The following is a 21,865-nucleotide window of genomic DNA, read 5'->3' as shown; positions in this document are numbered from 1 at the left end:
ATACATACAATCCTTCATATTCGAAGATTACACTGATGCTGAATTTAGCTGCCCTTCGAAATACCTGGAAAAAAACAAACATACTCTCTTAAAATCAACCAAATTTTGGGAAATATCAAAATAGTAGGCAGTACAAATTCTTAAAACAGTCCTACTGTTACAGCTGAGATTGAAATATTGGGAGTTAAAATTTTTAGTTTTCTAGTCCATTAAATTATACTATGTTTTTAAACTAAGCAGAAAATCAGTAAAGAGAACATTAAGAGTTTATTTATATACAGAGTTTATAATGAAAGAAGAATTCACCTAAAATACTTTAAAATGTTAGTTGTGTTTTCCTGCAAAATTTTACTTTAGTACTTTTTTTCTGGCATGGCAGATAGCCCTCAGGAAACATTAGTTTTCTGCATTTACGTGGACAATTTGTGAACATGCTGAAAAAGTCTAAAAATAAATAAATTATGTGCTGGTATATTTAATTGAACCTGTTTTCTACAAAAGGAAAGAGTTGAACTAAATGATCTCTAAGATCTCCTGCTGATCTATAATTCTATGTCCTATCACCATAGCCTGTGTAACCTTGGGCAAAACAGTAAATCCCTTTATGCCTGCTTCTCTACATGTACTAAATAATCACATATGTCCCTTTGAATTCTAAGATTTTGTGATCTATGAAGTGAGAAAGGAGCTTTCTTTGTAGGGGAGTTTACAATAAACAGGTCAATTTATCAGTTTTTCCTTCCTTCACAGTCCACACCCAAGGGAACTGCCTAGAATTATGACTAAATCTAACATACTAATTAGGTAGCAATACAATGATTTGAAAGAATCTCTATTTTTCCAAGTTCACAAGGCATGTACTCAGATGGAATACACAGTTTTTAATAGCATTCATAACTGTCTCTAATGCTACCTATGTGACCTTGGTCAAGTCACCTAATATCTCCAGGCCCTAACTTTCCTCACCTGTAAAATGACAGGATTGGATCGAATGGCCTCTGAAGTCCCTTTCTCCTCTAAATCCATGATCCTAATTGTCTCAGTGACAGAGAATGACAAAATGTGTGCAAATACACTATTAAGATGGCATCTATCACTTCTTCTCTAAAGCCCTAGCCTAGAAGACAAACAATAGCTTTTAACTAAATGTAGCTGATCTATGATACCAAATACTATACCTGTAAGTAACGTGTCCTTCCCTGATTGCTAACCAGGAACCAGGTTTGCTGCCGATGCTTCATTCCAGGATAAACACTTCCTTCTCCAATTTCTGGACAGCTGTTGTGGTGGTGTATTAAACTGCCATATCTGTGGTGTCATTCAAATTCAACAGCTCTATGGATGGCCTGATGCCCAAAATAGCATCTAGTCACTTCCCAACAAAAGGGACTTGTTGGGTTTCCAGAGAGCACCAGGTGCCCTTCACAGATTTTGCCGTATTTTGTTTGCAAGCCCTCATCTTCATCTCCAAATGCTTCAAAACTACTTTATTACTGGTTTGGGACAAAAACTAAGGTGTGTTTTTACATATTGCTTTTTTCCCCTCCCCACCACAGAAACATCCTATAGAAGCCACTTTGACCCAAACTTCAAGTAGTCTATCTTGCACAGCACAAGCTGAAAATTGGACGTCATTCCTTGCAAAGGCAAAGAAAGCAGGTAACGAAACACAAGAAACCCTGAAGGGATGACAGTAGTCTGGAAAATTACTACCACTAAAGGCTTCTCGAAAGGAAGGAAAGCCGTTATGATACCAACTATCATTCTGTATTATTTCACTCAAGCAACGGATTATTGATGCCAATATTTATGCCACCGTAAGAAATTTACCTGTAGTAGCATAATCAGAGAGACTCCCTAAGACATGGATCTGGAGGATCTGAGTATCAGCTGTTCAATGTTCATGTACTGCCTAGATAAATTCCTAGAAAAATGTCTGCAAAACACACTTCTATATATAGAAGCCTACTTTCCCACACAACCTGAAAAACGGGAGCTGTGTTCCCATGAGGAAAAATCATATGGCTTAAAGCAAAAATAAAAATCTCTGCCCCATGCTGTCTGCTGGGAGTTGTAATCCCCATCCGGTTCTATTTAGACTGTTTTGTCTCTGAGCATCTCAAAAAAACATTTCCCCTCTTGACTTCAGGCATCTCAAAGTATATTCTTCCTCTACTGTGCTTTCATCATAACTCTCTTCCACTTGGAATATCCAGAATCGTACAGCATCAAGGTAGTCCAAGATTGTTGTACTATTCTATAGAACAGACTGGTTCCAGTCCTTTGATCTTTCCACACTCTGCCAGGAGAGTCACATTCTGGTCCCCACTATGGTCATATTTGAACCTAGCCCTGTAATTTCATGTGAAAGTTTGTCTCCTCAGGCTCCAACCATATCTTGTAATTCTTAGCCATCCCGCTTTGGCACCTGACAATCATAAGCCTGTAACACAGTTTAATACCATCCCAGGAAATGATGGGGGAAGACAAAAGCAGTACTGCACAAGATACTCCTGCTGCCCTCTAGGAGTTTACAATTTCACTTCAAGATGAAAAAAAGTTTTAAAAATATGACCAAATTAGTAGAACTGACAGTGAGCGCGGTTAGAGAAGGAAGAATGATATGGAGATTTTGTAGGCGAGGTGAAACCTTGACTTGGCCGTCAAGGATTAGGCTGAAACGGAAACCCACGCAGGTAAAGAGTGGGGTAAAGGGCAACAACAAAAGCTTGTAATTAAGGAATGAGTAAAAGGGTTCCTAAGCCAAGCCTGTACTGCCTCGGCGAATGGGACTGATTATCAGGGTCACAGTGACTTGGCCTCGGCGACAATGGACAGACATAGGTTCCAGAAGTGACAGACTGAGGAGACAAAAATTCAGCAAGACTGGATTTCGAGGTAATACATAACAAGTTAAACATTTCCTGGCTTAAAAGGCTTCGTTAGAGGAATATCTACATATTTGTGGGCAAGTGCACTATGTGAAGCTGAGGAGATGTAGAAGCCTATACAAATAAAATACAGGGTTATCAATTGTAAAATGGAGGGGGAAAGAACAGGGACGTGGTCTTCTTGGATTTGGCCCCGCATGTAAGAACGGCTCCTTTACTCATTTACACCCAACAGTTAAGAAAAGGCTTTGAAATGCAAATGGTGTCAGGGAACAGTCTCACGGGATAGGATTAACTTTCAAATAATAAATGTGCATTTGTTTCTTTTTTTCAATTTTAACAATTGTCTCTTGTCTCCTCCATCCCGTCCCAACCCATCCTCTCCCCACCTTCCGTGCAATAGGCTATTTAGGCAAAGGTAGCTTCTTGCAAATATAACTTAGCTATACAAACTGCCATAGCAAAACATCATCTAAATCTTTTCCCCTTCCACACATCTATCTACAAGTGAAATATAAGACAGATCGCTTTTCATCAAATACAAGACCTTTCTTTTATCAATCAATAGGGATGTATTCGGTCTAGTGGATAGAATGCTAGAATTGGAGTCAGAAAGCTCTGGGTTCAAATCCTGCCTCAGCCACTTACTAGCTGTGTAACTCCCAGGAAAGTCACTTAAACTCTCAGTCTCAGTTTACACACCTATAAAATGGTGATAATAACAACATCTATTTCACTGGATTGTTCTGAGATCAAGTAAGATCACATATGTAAAGCATAGCATATAAATACTAATTAGCTATTATGTGCTAGGTACTATGATAGGCCCTGTAGTTACAAAATGCAAAAGTATATCACTCCCTGCCCTTAAGAATCTTATGGGGGAGGGGGGCGGGGAGAAGAGGAGATAAAACGTGTTCGTAGAAAATATAGGATATGTCCTAAAAAAACAAAACAAAGTGATTTGGAGTGAGCAGGCACTATCAACTGAGGGACTCAGGGAGTGTCTTGATGGAGATGGCAGTTGAGTTAAGGTGCAGGATAAGCCTTGCAGGGAGATAGGGGTTCAGAGGTGGAGGTGACAAAGGGCAGGTGCTGTGTACCAGGAATAGCAAGCAGGGCAATTTGGCTCCACACAGATTTCAAGAGGGGAAGTAATATGTTGATGAGGTAGAAATGTCTAAACTTGGCAACTGTTTTGGATATGGCTGGTGACGGAAAACTGAGACTGTAGTGATGACTTGGAGGTTATGAAGCTATTTGACCAGAAGTCATGGTGCCATCAACACAGACAGGGAAGTGAGGAGGAGGAATGGGTTTGGGGAAAAGATGATGAGTTCTATTTTAGATGTCTATGGGTCATCCAAATGGAGATATCCAGAAGGCAATTGGATAGGTGGGACTGGAATTCAGCAGAGATATGAGGGCTGGATATGTAGATATGGGAGTCATCCGCCCAGAAATGACAGTTGACTCCATGGGACCAGATGAGTTCACCAAAGGAGAAAACGTAACGGGAGAAGAGAAGGTTCAGGATAGCACCCAGGAGAAAATGCATGAAAGCAGTTCAAGACAATCAGACTTTCCATTCCCTCTCATTCTCTACTGGAGCTTATTTCATCACTCATCTTCCATCCTCATAAGACAGAAACTCCAAACCATACCACTCTCAGAAGCCATGAGTATCAAATCAAAAGTAATCTGAATCAACTGTCCCTAGATGAGTCATTTAACTTCAGTTACCCAGTTGATTTTTTAAAGGGATAGTAAACAAAATTAAAACAAATGAGGACTTAATGTATAGTAATGAAGCAGAATATACAGTAAGATGCTTAAAGGAAAATAAACATCTACAATGTGTCTATAATTATATCAACATCAGTGAATATGCCTAACAACCCATAGGTACTTAAGACAGGATGTAAATACTATCAACATACTTTCATGTTTTCCATTTCCTGGGCTTTGTGTTAAGATAAGTATTCTTTATGCCAGTTAATTGCATTTAATTGAGAAGTGAATTTTGTGGTCCAGAAAAAAAAAAAAAAGCAAGATTTAGGCAGAGGCTACCATGCCATCTGGCCTAACTTTTTCCATTATACAATCACACATTGCTCATGGGGTAACCGACTTAATGCAATTAAGCCACAGAATTGTGAGGATAGTTGAGATGTGGTTGAACGGTTCCTATTTACATGAGATTCTAATAACAGGCCTCAAATATAAAATGTTGATTTGTCTAATGAACCCTGAAAAATTAGCATTCCCAAGTATTTAGCATATGTATGAAAGATTACAGTCAGGAGTTATCATTAAGAACTTCCTGATTCCCCAAGCTTTGCTCTGACTGTATCTATACATATCATAATTATTTATAACCAAGTCTAATTTATTATGAAATCATTAGAACTGTACCTCATGTGCTATTACACAAAGTCCTACAATATAATTTCTTTTTATTATTGTTTAACTTACTGGCCCACCAAATAAGTAGAGGAAACTTGCCATTGCACAGTTTCAAAAATCAGCTCCTCTAGCTACTCATCTATCACGAATTTGTCTATTACTCCTTCCAGCAGTGAACTCAACATCACCAGCATTCTACTAATGCAGTAATTTACTACCATATTTGCTCAAAGCAAGCTATTAGCCACTTTGGGTCGGTGGTTATCGGCAATGCTGCCTCAACCATTTAAATCTTTAATACTTCAATATTATTGGTGAAAACCTATGAAACTCTATCACCTGCCCTTAAACTGAGAGCCATAAGCCACCCAAAAAAATCACTTTATCAAACTATAAAACTTTTGTAACAACACTGACTTCAACTGCCGATCACTACAGCCGGCGGACCACAGCCTGATCCTAGACCATTTCCTATTCTCCATCCCAAAGATTCGTAGGGAAGAAGCAGGACTGGAAACTGGGGGCAAGAAAATGAAAGCCATTTGTTTGGAAAGCAGTAGTGCCCCCTCAACATTACAAGATAACCACGACTTTTGTTCGTCCTCCCCCTGCCCGCCCTCCCCCACTGAAGAAAGTTAGCATTTTCACTGCTTAATCGTGATAGTCCGACGGACCACGCTCCTTCTCCCACCCACGCGTGGAACACCCTCAAACCTTCCACCTCTTTTCCCAACCCTAACCTTTCCACTCGCACCAGGGGCTCCAGAGCTCACCCTCGAGGGCAGGGCTGGGGCCGCACCAGCAGTCAACCTTTCCTGCCTAGCGCCGGCGAGCCCACTGCGCACGTGGTCCGGTCTACCAGGGGAGCCGGACCGAGACCGCGCCTGGCCTTGGATCCTCCGCCCACACCCTGGGCGCCACTCGCTCCCCCCCTCCTCCCCACCACCTCCCGGGGAGGGGGGAGGAGGGCACAGGGAAGGGGAGGGCGCTGGAAGGCTCCGCCCCTCGCCTCGCCTCCCAAGGAAGGGGAGGGGGAAAGGAGGGAAGAGGGGAGCGCTCGTAGGCTCCGCCCTCCGCCTCGCCTCCCGGGGAAGGCCCCACCCTCCGCCTCTCGCCCTCCATTTGAGCGGGGGCGGGGCTTGAAATCGCCCCCCACCCCACCCCACCCCTTCTGCTCTCAGGCGAAACAGCGCGTGAGGGGGAGAACGGGCTGGCAGGACCCTCGAATGGGGAGAAGGGGCGCGGCGAAGAGGGGGGGAAGAAACCGCCGGCCAGAGGGCGGGGTCGCGGCTCCACCTACCCGCGGAGGGGGACACCCCCTAAGGCGGGCCGAAGGGCTCCGCCCGGTCTCGAGAAGGGGGTCCCCACCTTCCCCCCTCCGAGAGCCCGCGGCTCCGGGGGAGGGGTAAAGGGAGGGGGGCGGTGGTCTCTGACGGACATGCGCACTTTCTGCGAGACCATAAACGAGGACCCCCTCAGCTCGGGTCCGGGAGGGGGGAGAAAAGGGGAGGGGGTCTCGAGAGGGGGCGGGGCAGTGACGCGTCCGAAGGGGGAGGGGAACCCGGGTCCACTCACGCGCCCGGAGGCGGCGCCGGGGCCGCAGCTGCTGTCCCGGTCAAAAATTGGGAGGAAAAGGAGAAAACAAAAACAGAAAACAAGGAAAAAAAACTAACATATAGGCTATAAGCAGATATAGGTGATATGAATCTATATCAGGCTTCTCCTCCTCTCCGGAAACAGACAGGCCGGCAGGAAATGACGACGGCAGGGGTCGGCCGGGGCCTCCGGCTCTAAGCAATTCCTGTGCGCCGGGTCCCCAGCTAGGGGGAGAGAGGCTGCGAGCGGGCCGAGGCGCTGGCCCCGGGGCCGCCTCCCGAGCGTGAGTTGGAGCCGTTCCCCTTCCTCGCCCCCCTCCCCGCCCCGTCCTCTTCTCCCCTCCTCCCCCCTCGCGCGAAGGTCGCGTCACCGGCCACAGGCCCCGCCCCCGACGCTGGCTCGCCCCGCCTCCCCCTTGCCTCCCCTCCCCCCTTTATCCTTGATCCCTCGCTTTCCCTTTGGCTCCTCTATCCCGGCTTCCTCCCCTTTCCCCCATTCCTTCCTTTTCTCCGTCTCCCCCTTTACCCACTCGTTCTCCTGCTTTCTGTTCCATTCCCTTTGTCCCAGTGCTTCTGCTCCCTTATCCCCTTTTTCTCCTCTCTCCCCTCCCCCACTCCATTCTCTTCCTTTTCTTCCCTCCCTTCTCGCCAGGGAAGGGGAGGGAGAACCCGAGCTCAAAACCAGACTTCCTGTCCCCCTTATGTGTGACTTTGGGCCCACGTTCCTCACCTCTTAAAATAAGTTGGCACTATGGATACGGGATCCAGTGGATAGAATAGACCTGGAGTCAGGAAAATCTGAGTTCAAATTCAGCTTGGAATGTTTACTAACCAAGTAATCCTTCCCTCCCCCCACCCCCATTTCTTTGCCCTCTTAGGCAAGTAATTTTGTGCCTTCGGGCTTCCCAATTCTTGGTCTGTAAAAGAAGAGGTTGGATGACCTCTAAGGTTCCTTTTAGATCTCCATGGTCCTTTCTCTTCCTCTGATCCTCCTCCTTTTCCCTGTCCCCACTCCCAGACTCTCCCCTTGTCTTCATTTCCTTCTCTTAACAGTTTCCCTTAGCCCTTCTCTTTGTCTTCTCACGTCCCACTGAACTCGTTGGGTGATGAGGGCAGTTTTCCCAGTTTACCTTATTCCTAAAATTCTCAAGGAATCACAGGAAGCAGTGTTTTCCAGATTTCTTTGGTGATAGGAATAGCGATAGTGATTTCAGGGTTACAATGTATTCCCAGGTAAGGAAATACCCTTTCTTATTGGCACCTTCTTTGCCACTTATACTTTTAGATAGCTACCTAGAGTATTGAGAGGTTAAGTCATTCACCCAGAATTACTTGGGCAAGTCTTGCCCAGTTTGTGTCAGGGATGAGGCTGGAGCGCAGGTGTTTCCTGGCTACAAAGCCAGCTCTCTTATATACTACTATGCTCCTTCATTGATCATACCATTTAAATTTTAGAGAAAATGTTGGGAAAAAATGATTGACCACTAGCATTTCCAATGCAAACTGGGCCATTAGAGCCTCACTTTCCTTATTCTGCTAAATGAGAGAGTCGGACTAGATGAACTCCAAGATCCCTTTCACTTCTAATATCCCAATAAAAGATTTTCTGATTTATTTGATTTTAGAGGAATTTTTTTTAAAGTAGCAAGTCATATAACTCCAAATTGATTTCACTTATTTATTTTTAAGAGCCTGGGCGATATTGCTGATGGGAATTCCCTGCCTGATCTTGCATTGAGAGACACCTTAATTTAGACATTTTCTTCACCTTTCCCTGCTAAAATATACCTTTCAGCCCAGCCTGTTTTTCTTGGCTTTTTGTACGAACTCAGAGGTCTTACAAATTTGGATTTGACATTACAATCCCTTAGACCTATGTTTGAGGTCTTGGGACAGCAAGAAGCAAGGTCGTTGAAAAATTTCCTTAGTACATAAGAATCAAGATTACACATTAGTTCTTTCTAGTGCCTTCTCATAAGCTTAACATTCTGTACATCAAGAAATGTGAAACCTTTGCCCAAAAATTTCTTATATTTCTGGGACCTGTAATCAAGGTACCAAGGTCAAGGCTTGTGCCCAAGGTCACACAGCCATTTGATTCCCAAGTCAACTTATGTGCTTGTCCAAACCCTGAAATTCCTGACAAAGGTTGTTTTGACTACGTCGTATTATGCCATTTTATCCTGATCTGATCCGATTTTTACCTGGAGTTTGTCAGATCCACTTAGCTTCTCTGCATCTCACTTCCTTTTTGAAATAACTGCAGTCCTTCACAAACACAGTTTGTGACAAAGGTCATTTGGCATTGTGGAGAGTCCCAAGAGACATTCTAATCATGACTAGTCTATCAGGAATCTCATTGAAACATTAACTGGCTTGGTGGGTGCCTCAGGAACAAATGCCCTTGGACATTTTGCTCCATAACTAGAGTCGAAGGCTTTGGTGGCATGCTATAACCACACAACGGTTGCTTGTGTATACATCTGGTTCCTCTGGTTGAGGTCGGGATCTATCCCCATGTTGGTCATGTATTATTCTGTACCATGGTCACAAGCCCATACTCCTGGCAGTTAGTCATCTCATTAACAATGCATATCATTGATCACAATGGGGACTATTCAAGAATGTGTTGGAGGGCCAGGTTAATGGAGTAGAAAAAATGCTGGACTGGGAATCAGAGGACTTAAGTCTCGCCCTGCCACTTTCTAGTTCTTTGACTGGGAATGAGTAACTTTTCTGATCCTGTTAACTCATTTCTCAAATGGAGTTCAAAATACTTGTCACAGGGATGGTGTGAGAAAAGTGCTTTATGAAGCACTACTGGAAGAGACCTTTGAAATCTCTAGTCCAATCTCTTAATATTATAGATAAGGAAACAGGACCAGATTGTGAGGGTGTGACTTGCCCGAGGTCAGTCCTTCAGTGATAGACCACAGACCCCATTATAATTTAGGAGGCAGTCTTTGTAGTCTAAAACTCGGTGCAAACCTTTCATCATAACTGTACTAGAAAGTTGATTTAGAACATGTCCTACCGATAAAGGATCAGTTTTGTAAATCAATCAGTTGACATTTTAGCACTTATTATGTGCTGTGAATACAAAGGAAGGCATAAGGCCTTCTCTGCTCCCAAGGAGCTCAGTCTAGTGGGGAAGGGGAGTGAGGGTGGGGGTGGAGGTGAAGATATAGACAAGATCAATTGCATAAAATCCTATGAGGAAGGCAGTAGCATTAAGAGGGATTGGGAACAGCTTCTTGTAAAAGGTAGGATTTTAGCTGGGACTTGAAGGAAGCCATGAAGTGGAGATGAGAAGGAAAGGAATCCCAGGCCTGGGGTCAGCCAGTGAAAAGGCACTGAAAATTGGGAGATGGCATGTTGTTTCACAGCAAAGAAGTCAGTGTTAATGGATTAAAAGGTATGTGGAAGGGAGTAAGGTGTAAGAAGGCTGGAAAGGTGGAAAGGGGTCAGGTTTTGAAGGGATTTTAAAGCCAAAGAAAACACTTTATATTTAGTCCTGAAGGTGATAACCACTGGAGTTTATTGAATACAGGGCAGACATGGTCAGGCTTGTGCTTTAGGAGGTTCTGTGTGACACCTGGGTGGAGAATGGAGTCAAGTGGGGAAGGAATTGATTGAGGCAGGCAGACGCACTAGCAGGTGATTGTAATAAGGCCTTTTCTCCGTTTTCATCTGTGACCCCCTCTTACATATGCTCTTTACCCTTGACTTCTGTAACAGTACTCTCCTGCAGTCTATCTGACTAATTGTTAGGTTAGGCTTCTTTTCAAGACTGTCAACTCCCTCCCCCACATGGGTGTCTTCTGAGGCTTTGTCCTAGGCTCTCCTCTCTACATCCTTGGCTTTTGTTGTCTTAAGTACTTTTTTGGGGGGGGGGTTTCTTTTTTTTGGCAGGGCAGTTGGGGTTAAGTGACTTGCCCAAGGTCACACAGCTAGTACATCTGTCAAGTGTCTGAGGCCGGATTTGAACTCAGGTCCTCCTGACTCCAGGGCCAGGGCTCTACTCACTGTGCCACCTAGCTGCCTCTATCTTAAGTACTTTTAAATTCAGTTATCTTCTCTAGGTAGATGACTCCCAGATCTCTAGGTCTACCCTAATCTCTGTCTTGAATTCTACTTCCTCGTCTCAAAATGCTTGCTAGACATCCCATGTACATCTCAACAAGCGCATGTTAAAGATATGACTCATTATCTTCCCTCTTAAGCCCAGGATTAAGCTTCAGGATTTCTGTTTCTATTCTTCTAATTGTATTCCTCCTTGACTCTTTCACCTGCAGTATCTAACCAGTTACCAAGTCTTATTGATTATGCCTCCACATCTCTGTCTCCATCTTTTTTTTTTGTCTCCATCTTTTTAATCATAAAATCTCCACCCAAGTTCAGGCTTTCATCACCTCTTGCCTGTACTATGTTGTATAGGCTCTGAATTGGTCTCCATGCCTCTGGTCTCCCCTCTCCAATCTGAACACAGCTGTCAACATCATCTTCCTAAGGCAGAGGTCTGGTCATTTCACTCCTTTGTTCAAAAGCCTTTTAGTGGCTCCTAAAGTAGAAACTCGTCAGCCTCATACTTGAGGTTCTTTGAGGTCTGGGTCCAGCCTAACCTATTTTTCCAGCCTTGTTTCTCATCATTTCTATTCTCACCCAGCTGGAGTACAGTTCCTCGAACTGGACATGCCTTTTCCTGCCTTCATGACTTAGCACAGGCTGTCATGTCAACACCCATGCCTGGAATGCACTCACTTATCCTGTCTCCTCTCAGAATCCTCTTCCTCCAAGGCTCAGGTTAGGTGCCATCTCCTAAGTAAAATCTTTCTTCATTCTCCTAGTTTTAGTGCTTTCTTCCTCCTCAGACTATCTTGTATTTACTATCAGTGTGAATAATATGAGAATATAAGCTTCGCCTTGCATATAGCAGGTTAAATTGAATGGATAGGAATTTAAACAGGGCCATAACAATATATCAGCCAAATCCTAAACAACTAAGACACTATTGCTTCCTTCCCACTTAAAACAAATTTTTTTAAAGAAGAAACCCGTTTTGCTTCTATTCAGAAGAAAATCTACAGCCAGACTTTTGAAGATGAAGTAGTTCAGTACACTATTACATAACATTGCATGTTCATATAGCATCTGTAATGTCTACATATTTCTATTTAATAATAATAATATTAATTTACATTTACATAGTGCTTACTGTGTACCAGGCACTGCCCTAAGCGCGTCACCATCATTATCTCACTTGATCCTCACAACAGCCCTGGGAGGTAAGGGCTATTATTATCCCCATTTTACTGATGAGGAAACAGATAAACAAAGGTTAAGTGACTCGCCCAGAGTCACACCACTAGACCAGATCTGAACCTGTCTTCCTGACTGCTGGGCTGGCCTAGTGCTTTATTTCCTCCTGGCTGATGTCCAGAGGACATACTTTCATTCACATCAAAATGCAAATTGATTTTAAAGTAAGTGCTTGCACACCCAACACTCTAATTTTAACCAAGTTAAACTTGACTTTTCATAGTACCCACTGAATTAAGCGAGTCCAGGACATCCAAAAACATTGGCTAAGGTTCTGAATGAGAGGCAGTGTGATTTAGTGGTACAAGTGCCAGGCTTGAAGAATTTTGGAGGCTAGAGAAGCCAAGCTTCCTCTGCCTCCAGCCTCTGCCACTTAGTAGTCATGTGATGACAGGCAAGTGTTTTGATATAGCTGAGCCTCAGTTTTCTCATCTGTAAAAGAGAAATAATCCTAGTTATAGGACTGCTCTCATAGGCTACGAAAATGAAAGGAGAATGTGTGAGAAGAGCTTTACAAGCCCTAAAGTGCTATGTGAGCATCAACTATTATTAAATGCTTTATGGTTAAGAATAGGCTTTGAGAAATTTCATCCACACACGGTACACGTTTTCAGGAAAGGGAGCCCACCTAGCATTCAGTGAATACTTTTTAACTCAAAAACCATATTGATTATTACGTAAATGGACCATTTTTAAAACTTGGAAGAAGGGTTACAGTACTCATATAGTGGAATAATGATCTGTGCAGTACTTCCATTGCTATAGGCAATATAGAGAAAATTGCAGAAAGGACTTCTTAGACATTCTAGATACTCTCAGTGTCAGGAAATGAATGACTCATCTGTAGTAACAGTCATCACCTATTCAAGTTGAACCTTTTTTCTGTTGATGTTCATAATAACTAGATGGACTTCCATTAGATATTAGAATATTCTATGGAAAAATTTCTATTTTAAACTATTCAACAGTATTCTTCTTTAGGCAAGGATTTAATTAATTACTTAAAAATAAAACTGTTGCCTTAATTTTTCATTTGCTTTGGACAAGAGCTTGTTAATTGTACTTTTAGTGGCGTCACATGGAGAAGATACTTCCTTTGAGTCGAAGACAAGCTGGAATTCAACATTATTTAGGCATTTATTTATTAAGACCTACCACGTATGCATACCTTGTCCTAAGCGTTAGAGGTTGAAAGATGAAAAGCAAGAGGCTCTAACTTTAGATAACTTAGGGGGGTAAACAAGTATGATAAAAGGCAAAATGTTGTAAGGGTAATAGAGGGGGTTAGATAATGAATTGAGAATTCTCAGAAAGGGGAGATCACAGCATAAGAAATCTAGATGTAGAAGGGATCCCAGAGACCCTGAAGCCCATGTCACTTTTCTGGTCACCTAAAGCTCACTGAGGAAAAGTTTAAGGAAAGAACAAGGCATCTACACTGAACCTGGAAAGAAAGGAGGGATATTTATAGATGGAGATGAGGAGGAAGTGCCTTCCAGGCATGGCAGGTGGCCTGTGCGAATGCACAAAGGTGTAAAAGGGTAGGGTAAGATCAGGAAATTCCCCATAGTCTAGTTTGGCTCTAATGTAGAATTTAGGCAGTGACATATAGTGAAATAAGGCTTGAAAGGTAGCCTGGAGCCAGACTGTAGAGGAACTCAAATGCCATACTAAGGAGCTTCTATCCAGTAGACACTAGTGAGGCCCTGAAGGGTTTTGAGCAGGGAAGTGATGTAAATAGCTTCAAGGATACAATGATTTCCTCATTGTGAGCACTCCTACTGAGGCATATCAGAAGCTCTCTATGTCTTAGTAAGTTTCTGGAACTAAAAATTCTTCATTCTGAAGCCAACCTAGTCCCCTGGCAACAAACATATGATCCTTCTCTGGGCCTTTGCTCCAGTTCAGATCTTTCCAATTTAGAAAAACTTGGTGGCCTTTGAGACTCCAGGGTGACCTCCGTGCCATAATGATCATCAGAACAGAACCTTAGAGGACATAGAGAATATAAATAGATCAGATAAATAACAAAATTTTTCTATCAATGTAACGAAGCATGTGGAGGAGAGAGCTCTAACCCCATCAGTAGCTAGAAAATAGTATTAGGACTACCAACTTTTCAAGGCTGGTATCATTTTTGCAGCATTGGCATCATAACCAGAACCCTATTGGTCCGCTCTTTTAAAGTGCCCTGCTGCCTTTTTATTCATTGTTGGTCAGATTAAGATTTGGAAAGTGCGCACACTGGCCATCCCAACCAATTTCCTTTAGCCACTGTGCTGCTCAGAGAAGCCTGAACCATCACCCCTAGAACAAGTCTTTGAAAGTCAAGGATAATAAAAATTAATCATAGGGTGTAGTTAAGTGGCCAGTCCTAGCAACATAATCATAAGAAAATATGATTTCTTTTTTCTATTATAGTAACATGGCTGGAGGTTATGGAGTGATGGGAGATGATGGCTCTATCGATTACACTGTTCATGAAGCCTGGAATGAGGCTACCAATGTGTACCTGATAGTGATTCTTGTTAGCTTTGGCCTTTTCATGTATGCCAGAAGGTAAGTTTATGAAAACATGAGGTTAGATGTGAAAATTGGACATCATAGTACCTCAAATAGTTAAAGTTATGTCGTGCATGGCACTTTCTACCTCTTCATTTCAAAAAGTAATCCATAATGCTATTGATTGATAATCAAACCAATATTACTGTTGCTTCTGGAAAGAGTATGTGACTTAACTGGCCTATTTTTCCATTCACCATTTCCCTGACTTCCCAGACTAAAACTCTGGCCAGTACACCCCATATGGGTTGTTTTATCATTTTTAATATTTTAGTTTTCAGCATTGATTTCCACAAGATTTTGAGTTACAAATTTTCTCCCCATTTCTACCTTCCCCACCCCATTCCAAGATGGCATATATTCTGATATATATATCAGGGCAGTTCTTGAAAATTTCCTGAAAGATGATATCTAGGCCCTTTTTTTGATCATAGCTTTCAGGTAGTCCAATGATTTTTAAATTATCTCTCCTGGATCTATTTTCCAGGTCAGTGGTTTTTCCAATGAGATATTTCACATTGTCTTCCATTTTTTTATTCCTTTGGTTCTGTTTTATAATATCTTGATTTCTCATAAAGTCACTAGCTTCCACTTGCTCCAATCTAATTTTTAAGGTAGTATTTTCTTCAGTGGTCTTTTGGACCTCCTTTTCCATTTGGCTAATTCTGCCTTTCAAGGCATTCTTCTCCTCATTGGCTTTTAGGAGCTCTTTTGCCATTGGAGTTAGTCTCTTTTTTAAGGTTTTATTTTCTTCAGTATTTTTTTGGGTCTCCTTTAGCCAGTCATTGACTTGTTTTCCATGGTTTTCTTGCATCACTCTCATTTCTCTTCCCAATTTTTCCTCTACTTCTCTTACTTGCTTTTCCAACTCCTTTTTGAGCTCTTCCATGACCTGAGACCAATTCAGATTTTTCTTGGAGGGTTTTGATGTAGGCTCTTTGACTTTGTTGACTTCTTCTGGCTGTATGTTTTGATCTTCTTTGTCACCAAGAAAGGAATCTAGAGTTTGAGTTTGAATCTGAGTTCGTTTTCGCTGCCTGGCCATTTTCCCAGCCAACTACTTGACCCTTGAGTTTTTTGTTGGGGTGTGACTGCTTGTAGAGTAGAGAGTGCTTTGTCCCAAGCTTTAGGGTCCAAGCACTGCTGTTTTCAGAGCTACTTGTACTCCACCATCACTGCGGGCTCTGTCACAGCAGTGCTCCTCTTCCCCCAAGAACCACCAGCCAGGACCACAATCCAGATCCAAGCAGAGCACAACAAGAGAAACTGCCTCTGTGCCCACAAAGCACTCCTTGCACTCCTGCTCTGATGTGCTGCTAGATTCCTCCCACCGTGTGAGCCAGGGACTCAGGAAGCAGCCTCAGGAGCTTCCTGCTGCTGCCACTGCCACCGCTGCACCACCTCCGCCACCCCCAGGGATGGGGCCAGACCGCTCTAAAGTGGATCACGCAGTTTCCCACTAACCTGCTCTTTGGTGTTTGTGGGTTGAGAAGTCTGGTAACTGCCACAGCTCAATGATTCATGGCCTTAAGGCCCTAATGGCCGGCAGACTCCAGGTCTGGTTTGTCCTGGTGTGGCCCACACTGGGCTGAATTCCACTCCCAGCACTGTGCGATAGACCCTTCCCAGCAACTATCCAGGCTCTCCTGGGCTGGAGACCTGCTTCCCTTTGCTATTTCGTGGGTTCAGCAGCTCTAGAATTTGTTCAGAGCCATTTTTTACAGGTGTTTGGAGGGATTTGGGGGAGAGCTTAAGCAAGTCCCTGCTGTCCAGCTGCCATCTTGGCTCTGCCCTCCCTTTCACATCTAATTACTTTTCAATGTATGTTTTAGGAATAAAAGGAAAATCATGAGAATATTCAGTGTGCCTCCTATGTCAGAAACTTTGACGGAGCCCAACTTCTATGACACGATGAGCAAAATCCGTTTGAGGCAACAACTCGAAATGTATTCTATTTGTAAGTATATACAGTGGGTCCAGTTCCAGAGCTCTAGAATTACATAGGTATGTTTTCCATTTGGATTGTATCAATTAGCATTAGGACTTGGATAGTTCACATCTTTAAATAGTGAACACAATAACTAAGTACACTCAATAACTTGGTGAGAGGAAAATAACGATTTCTAATGTTTAAGTGGCATAGTACAAATTCATTTCCTCTGATTTGGGGTAAAAAGAATGTTCCAAATTAACTCAAGATAAATCTGTATAATTTTGTTTTTAATAAGGCTGGCCATTACAGATACTGATACTTTAATGGATCCATGATCTAACTGGTGTTAGAAGCAGTGAGATGGTGCAATAGGGTTCCAGGCCTAGAATCAGGAAGACCTGGGTTCAAATCTGGCCTCAAATACTTACTAGGTATGAGACCCTGGACAAGTCACTTCACTTCTATTTGTCTTACTTTCCTCCTCAGCAAAATGGGGATAATAACACCCCCCCCCCCAGGGCTGTTGTGAATCTCAAATGAAATAATATTTGTAAAGCGCTTAGCACAGCCCCTGGTACATAGTGAGCGCTATGGAAATGGTAGCTATTGTTACCGACATTACTGTCACTAGTAACACTCCCTCCACTGACAGGCTGTGAACCTTTCATGCCTTCTCAGCCTTTGCTCTTTGTGTTCCTGCGTCTTTCTGTAATTTCTCCATAGGAGATCTGCACTGTGCACTCTTGGGCTTTCTCTGGTTCATGGATTTAGAGCTCTGCGGTCGCTGGGCTTTGTTTACTAAAGCATTTATGTAAATCTCTGTGCTTGTAGGCAGGCAGCATAAATCGCACTGGGCCACATTTTGGACAGCCCTGTAACAGAGGATTGGGGTTGGGAACACTTGGCAGCAAGGACCCTTAGGAGATGGAAGAGGGCTCAGGGAGCAGGAGTTTGAGGTCCCATTTTTATAGGTTTTTTTGAGGAAACACCGACTCCTATCTGTGCCACCTTGGGGTTAGTTTATTAACATATCCCAATCATCTCAAAGTTATCAGTAAAACTTCAGAGTCATTATCCCAAAGTTATCAACACCTTTTTGATGTTCTGATGCTCGAGAGGTAGAGAGGTCTGGAGTTTATCTGGAATTTATGAATCACAGGAGCAGAACCTTGACAACAGTGCCTAGATGGTTTCTCCTGATTGGGCACATATTACTAGGATGTGAATTTTGGTTAATATATGATACAGTTTGCAAATTATGCTCCTTTGATCTTAAGGGTGGTTCGCACATGACATCTAGGTTCCCCTTTGTAATCTCACTTCCTGCTATTGCCCCTTTTACTAGCTACCCATAAAATTTACATACTGATTAGGAGGGGGAGTGAGGGTACTCAGGCAGACCAGAACCAGATACAAGTTTAACACATTCACACAAGGCATTCCATCTCCCTACTCCATGCCTTATCACTGGCTGTCCCCCGGGCCTGGAATTCTCACTCTCCTCATCTCCAAGGCAACATGGAGATTTAATAAATATTTATTGTGTGTCAAGTACTGTGCTAAACTCTGAGAATGCAAATAAAGTCAAAAAGAAAGATTCCCTTCCCCCATGGAGCATACATTCTAAGACGGAAGACTATAGGCAGCAAGGATCTGAAAAGCAGAGAGTGAAGGAAGGGAAGATGAGGGGGATGGGGCATGGCATCAAAATCTGAGAAGTAAGAACCAGAGCCTTGAGGGGAAGACTAACCAGCTTGGGCCCTACCCCAAAATGGAGGCCCCAAGAGAAACTCACCAGTAGGAGAAAGGGACTGGCAGAGTAGAGATTTCCAGGTCTAGATGGCAAAGTCTGGAAAGTCAGAAGCAGAGCCAGGAGCACCTCCAGGCTTCCATCAAGTTTCAGCTGAAACCCCACCTTTTGCAAGAAGGCATTTCCAGTCTTCCTTAACATTAGTGCCTTCCCTCTGAACTTACCTTCCGTTTACACTGTATCTTCTTTGAACACAGTTGTTTGCTTGTTGTCTCCCTTGTTGGATTGCGAGCTACTTGAGGGCTGGGCTTGTTTTTGTCTTTCTAGCCCCAGCACTTAGTATGGTGCCTGGCATGGAGTGGACACGTAATAAAGACTTGTTGGCTTGACTTCTTGATTCTAAGTCTAGCCCCCTATCCACTACACTCAGCTAGCTGCTGACTCTTTTCATCCTCTTTGGATATCAGTGAAGCACTAAAATTGTCCATCTGTTAGTCTTCCCTTATGACTAATCTGCCTCCTTTTTCTAGCCACACATGTCCTCGATGATATTTTTTATGCCATAGACAAAATCTAAGGTTAATATATTTTCATACTTGTCATCTAAAGTGCTGGCAAATTCCTGACAGCATAGACAAAAGATTATTATTAGCCCAAAGTAGAAGTATTTTAGAAAGAAGAAAATTTATCACATAAATACGTTTGGTAAGAGAAATACTTTTAACTTATACCATTAAATTTTTAATTTAAAGAACTTTGTTCATATATATATATATATATATATGTATGTTCTGTTTCTTACTAAAAATGTGATCTTGGGCATTTAGCTTCTATGAGTCTCAATTTTCTCATCTGTAAAATGGAGATAAAGTAGTATACTACCTATCTACTCCATAGTACTGTTCTGATGATCAAACTAAATAATGTATTGAAGTCCCTTTGTGTTCCCAAAATACCCTATAAGTGAGTAATTGGTATATTGTATGTTAATATCCTAAATAAACCTGATATGTATAAAACAAACTACTGTGTATTTGCAGATATGTGTCTGGAAATGAGAGAAATATAAAGTAGATTAGCTTTCACTTAGGAAGTAGAATTGCGTGCTAATTTAATTCAAAACTATTACTGATTCCTTGTAGAGACACTCATTAGTTGAAAAGAATTTTAATAATGTTAACCAGAATAACCAGTTGCTTTTATTATTTTAACAATAAATGTCACTAAACTGCGTCTATCTTTCTTAATTTTTTTTAACAGCAAGGAAATATGACTATCAGCAGCCACAAAACCAGAATGACAGTGTACAACTCTCCCTGGAATGAATGAATGCTTAGCTCGCTGACAGCACAGCTATATTTTGCTGACAGTTGGGTAGCAAAGTCAATTCAGAATTCTTTTTTGCAAAAGCCTTGAAGAGCATAAATTTCTTTGAATTTATGTATAAAACCATGTCAGTTTTTAATTATTTTTGCCTGTATAGATTATTTCCTTATTGCATAAATGGAAATGGTACAGTAGCTTTGAGTACGGGGCAGCTTGGCAGGAGGAATACATTTGGTTAGATACAACTTTTGTTAAAAAGAGGATAGTTGTAGTTTATTTTGCAGTCTTAGGGAAGAACTGGTCAGTCAAAGATAAAAATGTATTTTCAGATTCCTGACAGTTAACTGCAGCTAATCTGAAAGAGACCCTATGTGTATAGTAGAAAGAGAGCTGGATTTGGAAGCGACCAACCCAAGACCACACCCCAGTTCTGCCACTTAGTGTCTATGTGTCCCTGGGTAAGTGACTTAACCTCTCCAGGCCTGTGTTTTCTAAAGTATAAATGAGAGGATTGGACCAGGTGAATCCTAGGGACCTTTCCTTGTCTACATACATTTCAGACTTTTTTATAGCTTAAAAAATGAAGGAGAGTTGCTAGAAAAACTTCTTGGATTCTTCATATGTCATATTATTAGTCAAGTATTCTGCACTCTCATTTCTAGGACGTCTTTGTTAGTTTGACCCACCAGCCTCTACAAATGACTGTCTTTTTTGTTTCATAATTTTACCTTTTCCCAATTTTAAAAGCCTTTCGTGGTTGCTTTTTCCCTTGATTGTATTGCTGTGGCTTATCCCTTCCCCCATTTTTTTTTACTCCAACCCTCTAGTTGAGGGGGAAAGGGTACAGCCAGAGGGAGAGTGGGTGGGTATCCTGATGAGTCACTGGGGTGAACTGTGCCTGCCTGGGCCTCTGTGTTTGGGTGCTGGCCCCATTACAACCATTGTGTATTGTTTATGCTTTTCGGCTATCAGCTTCTTGGAAAAATCTTGTATATTATGTGCTTCACTATATTATGATGTTCGGGAGGATATTTATGGGATATGCACATTTTTCATGTTTTATTTAATATCAATGCAATTACTTAAATAGGGGATCGTTGATTAGAAGGTGGTAAAACTGCAGAAGTTTAACTGCCCATTTATTTAGCCAAGATTCAATATCTGAATCATAGCTATTCTTAATTTTCAAAGACAAAGCAAGTATTGTTATTTGTCAACACTTCTACAAATGTGAGAATTGATTCATAATACAATTTTGAAGATTAAAAACAGTTAAAATCAAGAAAACTTAATTTCCTTTTTTAAAAGTTAAATTACATTGTTCAAAGGGAATTTTTGTCAGTTCTGAAGTATCTCACCACAGGAAACAGTTCATTCCAGCCACATAAGTTAGTTTCAGTGCCAGTCCAGTCTAGGTATTAAAGATCAGCTAAAAATTTGTAAACAAATACATCTAGTTAGAGGAAAGTGGAGAATGCAGTGCAAGGGGACTAGTCTTCTTCCACAAGGCTTTGTTCTTATGAGAAGTGCCCTCTAGCTCCAAGAACAGAGCAACGAGGGTCCAGTCCGGTTTACCACTGAGGTGCAGAGCAATCAATCTTGGGCAAACCACTTAAGGTGACTTAATTGCCTCACTTCCCTTCGCTGAAAGGGGGTTGTCACAAAAAAAAAACAGTAGATTATTTTGGGGACCAGCAAACCTTGGCAACTAGAGGAGAAGCTTGTAGAGTTGAGCTGACAGATAGGGTTCACCCCCACCATCTACATTTTTTGTTCTTGTCCCCAAGCCAATTCAAGATTGCTGGAAGAAATCACAAATATTTGCTTACTGGGTGTGCTGCAAATTCAGACCATCCAGTTCATGGAGTATAGGCCTTTACCCTTGTTTTGCTATCCTTTTATCAATCTGATTCTTATCATACTGCCTACAATGGCTGTTCCAAACATCCCCCTCAAGCCCTTGACTTCACCAGCACCCTTTCAGCCGATGACTTCTACTCAACTGAGGATTGAAGCTACTAATTTGCTCACCTTCTCCCTTCCGTACTTCGAAACCTCTCTGTTCTCAGCCATCCTCTCCTCC

General features: G+C 42.3%; 2 protein-coding genes across 5 annotated transcripts in view; one reads left to right on the top strand and one right to left on the bottom strand.

The window, feature by feature from the left end:
- The window catches only part of SLC20A2 (solute carrier family 20 member 2), a 118,983-nt gene extending 109,871 nt beyond the window's left edge, over positions 1-9,112 (bottom strand). Inside the window, exon 1 of one of the 3 annotated variants that reach the window (XM_036749308.1) lies at positions 9,097-9,112. The gene's annotated coding sequence lies outside the window, so the exon portion shown is untranslated. Of the gene's footprint in view, positions 1-6,037; positions 6,164-9,096 lie in introns of those variants that run through there. The other 2 variants (XM_036749306.1, XM_036749307.1) reach the window with 2 other exon arrangements.
- On the top strand, positions 6,861-21,064 carry SMIM19 (small integral membrane protein 19). Of its 2 annotated transcripts, none has more exons than XM_036749311.1 (4): positions 6,861-7,176; positions 14,633-14,770; positions 16,606-16,730; positions 19,717-21,064. In XM_036749311.1, exons 2-4 carry the CDS (start codon positions 14,637-14,639, stop codon positions 19,779-19,781), a joined length of 324 nt encoding a protein of 107 aa, XP_036605206.1. In that variant the 5' UTR covers positions 6,861-7,176; positions 14,633-14,636; the 3' UTR covers positions 19,782-21,064. The 2 variants fall into 2 exon arrangements, with proteins under 2 accessions (XP_036605206.1, XP_036605207.1); XM_036749312.1 differs by lacking the exon at positions 6,861-7,176 and adding an exon at positions 7,391-8,125.
- The last annotated feature ends 801 nt before the right edge of the window (positions 21,065-21,865 follow it).

Source organism: Trichosurus vulpecula, chromosome 3 (genome assembly GCF_011100635.1).
Source record: "Trichosurus vulpecula isolate mTriVul1 chromosome 3, mTriVul1.pri, whole genome shotgun sequence".
In the NCBI taxonomy this organism is placed as follows: domain Eukaryota; kingdom Metazoa; phylum Chordata; class Mammalia; order Diprotodontia; family Phalangeridae; genus Trichosurus; species Trichosurus vulpecula.
This window is presented reverse-complemented; position numbering and strand designations above follow the sequence as displayed.

Coding starts and splice junctions, on each gene's coding strand:
- SMIM19 (XM_036749311.1), top strand. CDS start 14,637: ATGGCTGGAGGTTATGGAGTGATGGGAGATGATGGCTCTATCGATTAC. Junction 14,771..16,605: donor CTTTTCATGTATGCCAGAAG/GTAAGTTTATGA, acceptor TGTATGTTTTAG/GAATAAAAGGAAAATCATGA. Junction 16,731..19,716: donor ACTCGAAATGTATTCTATTT/GTAAGTATATAC, acceptor TTTTTTTAACAG/CAAGGAAATATGACTATCAG.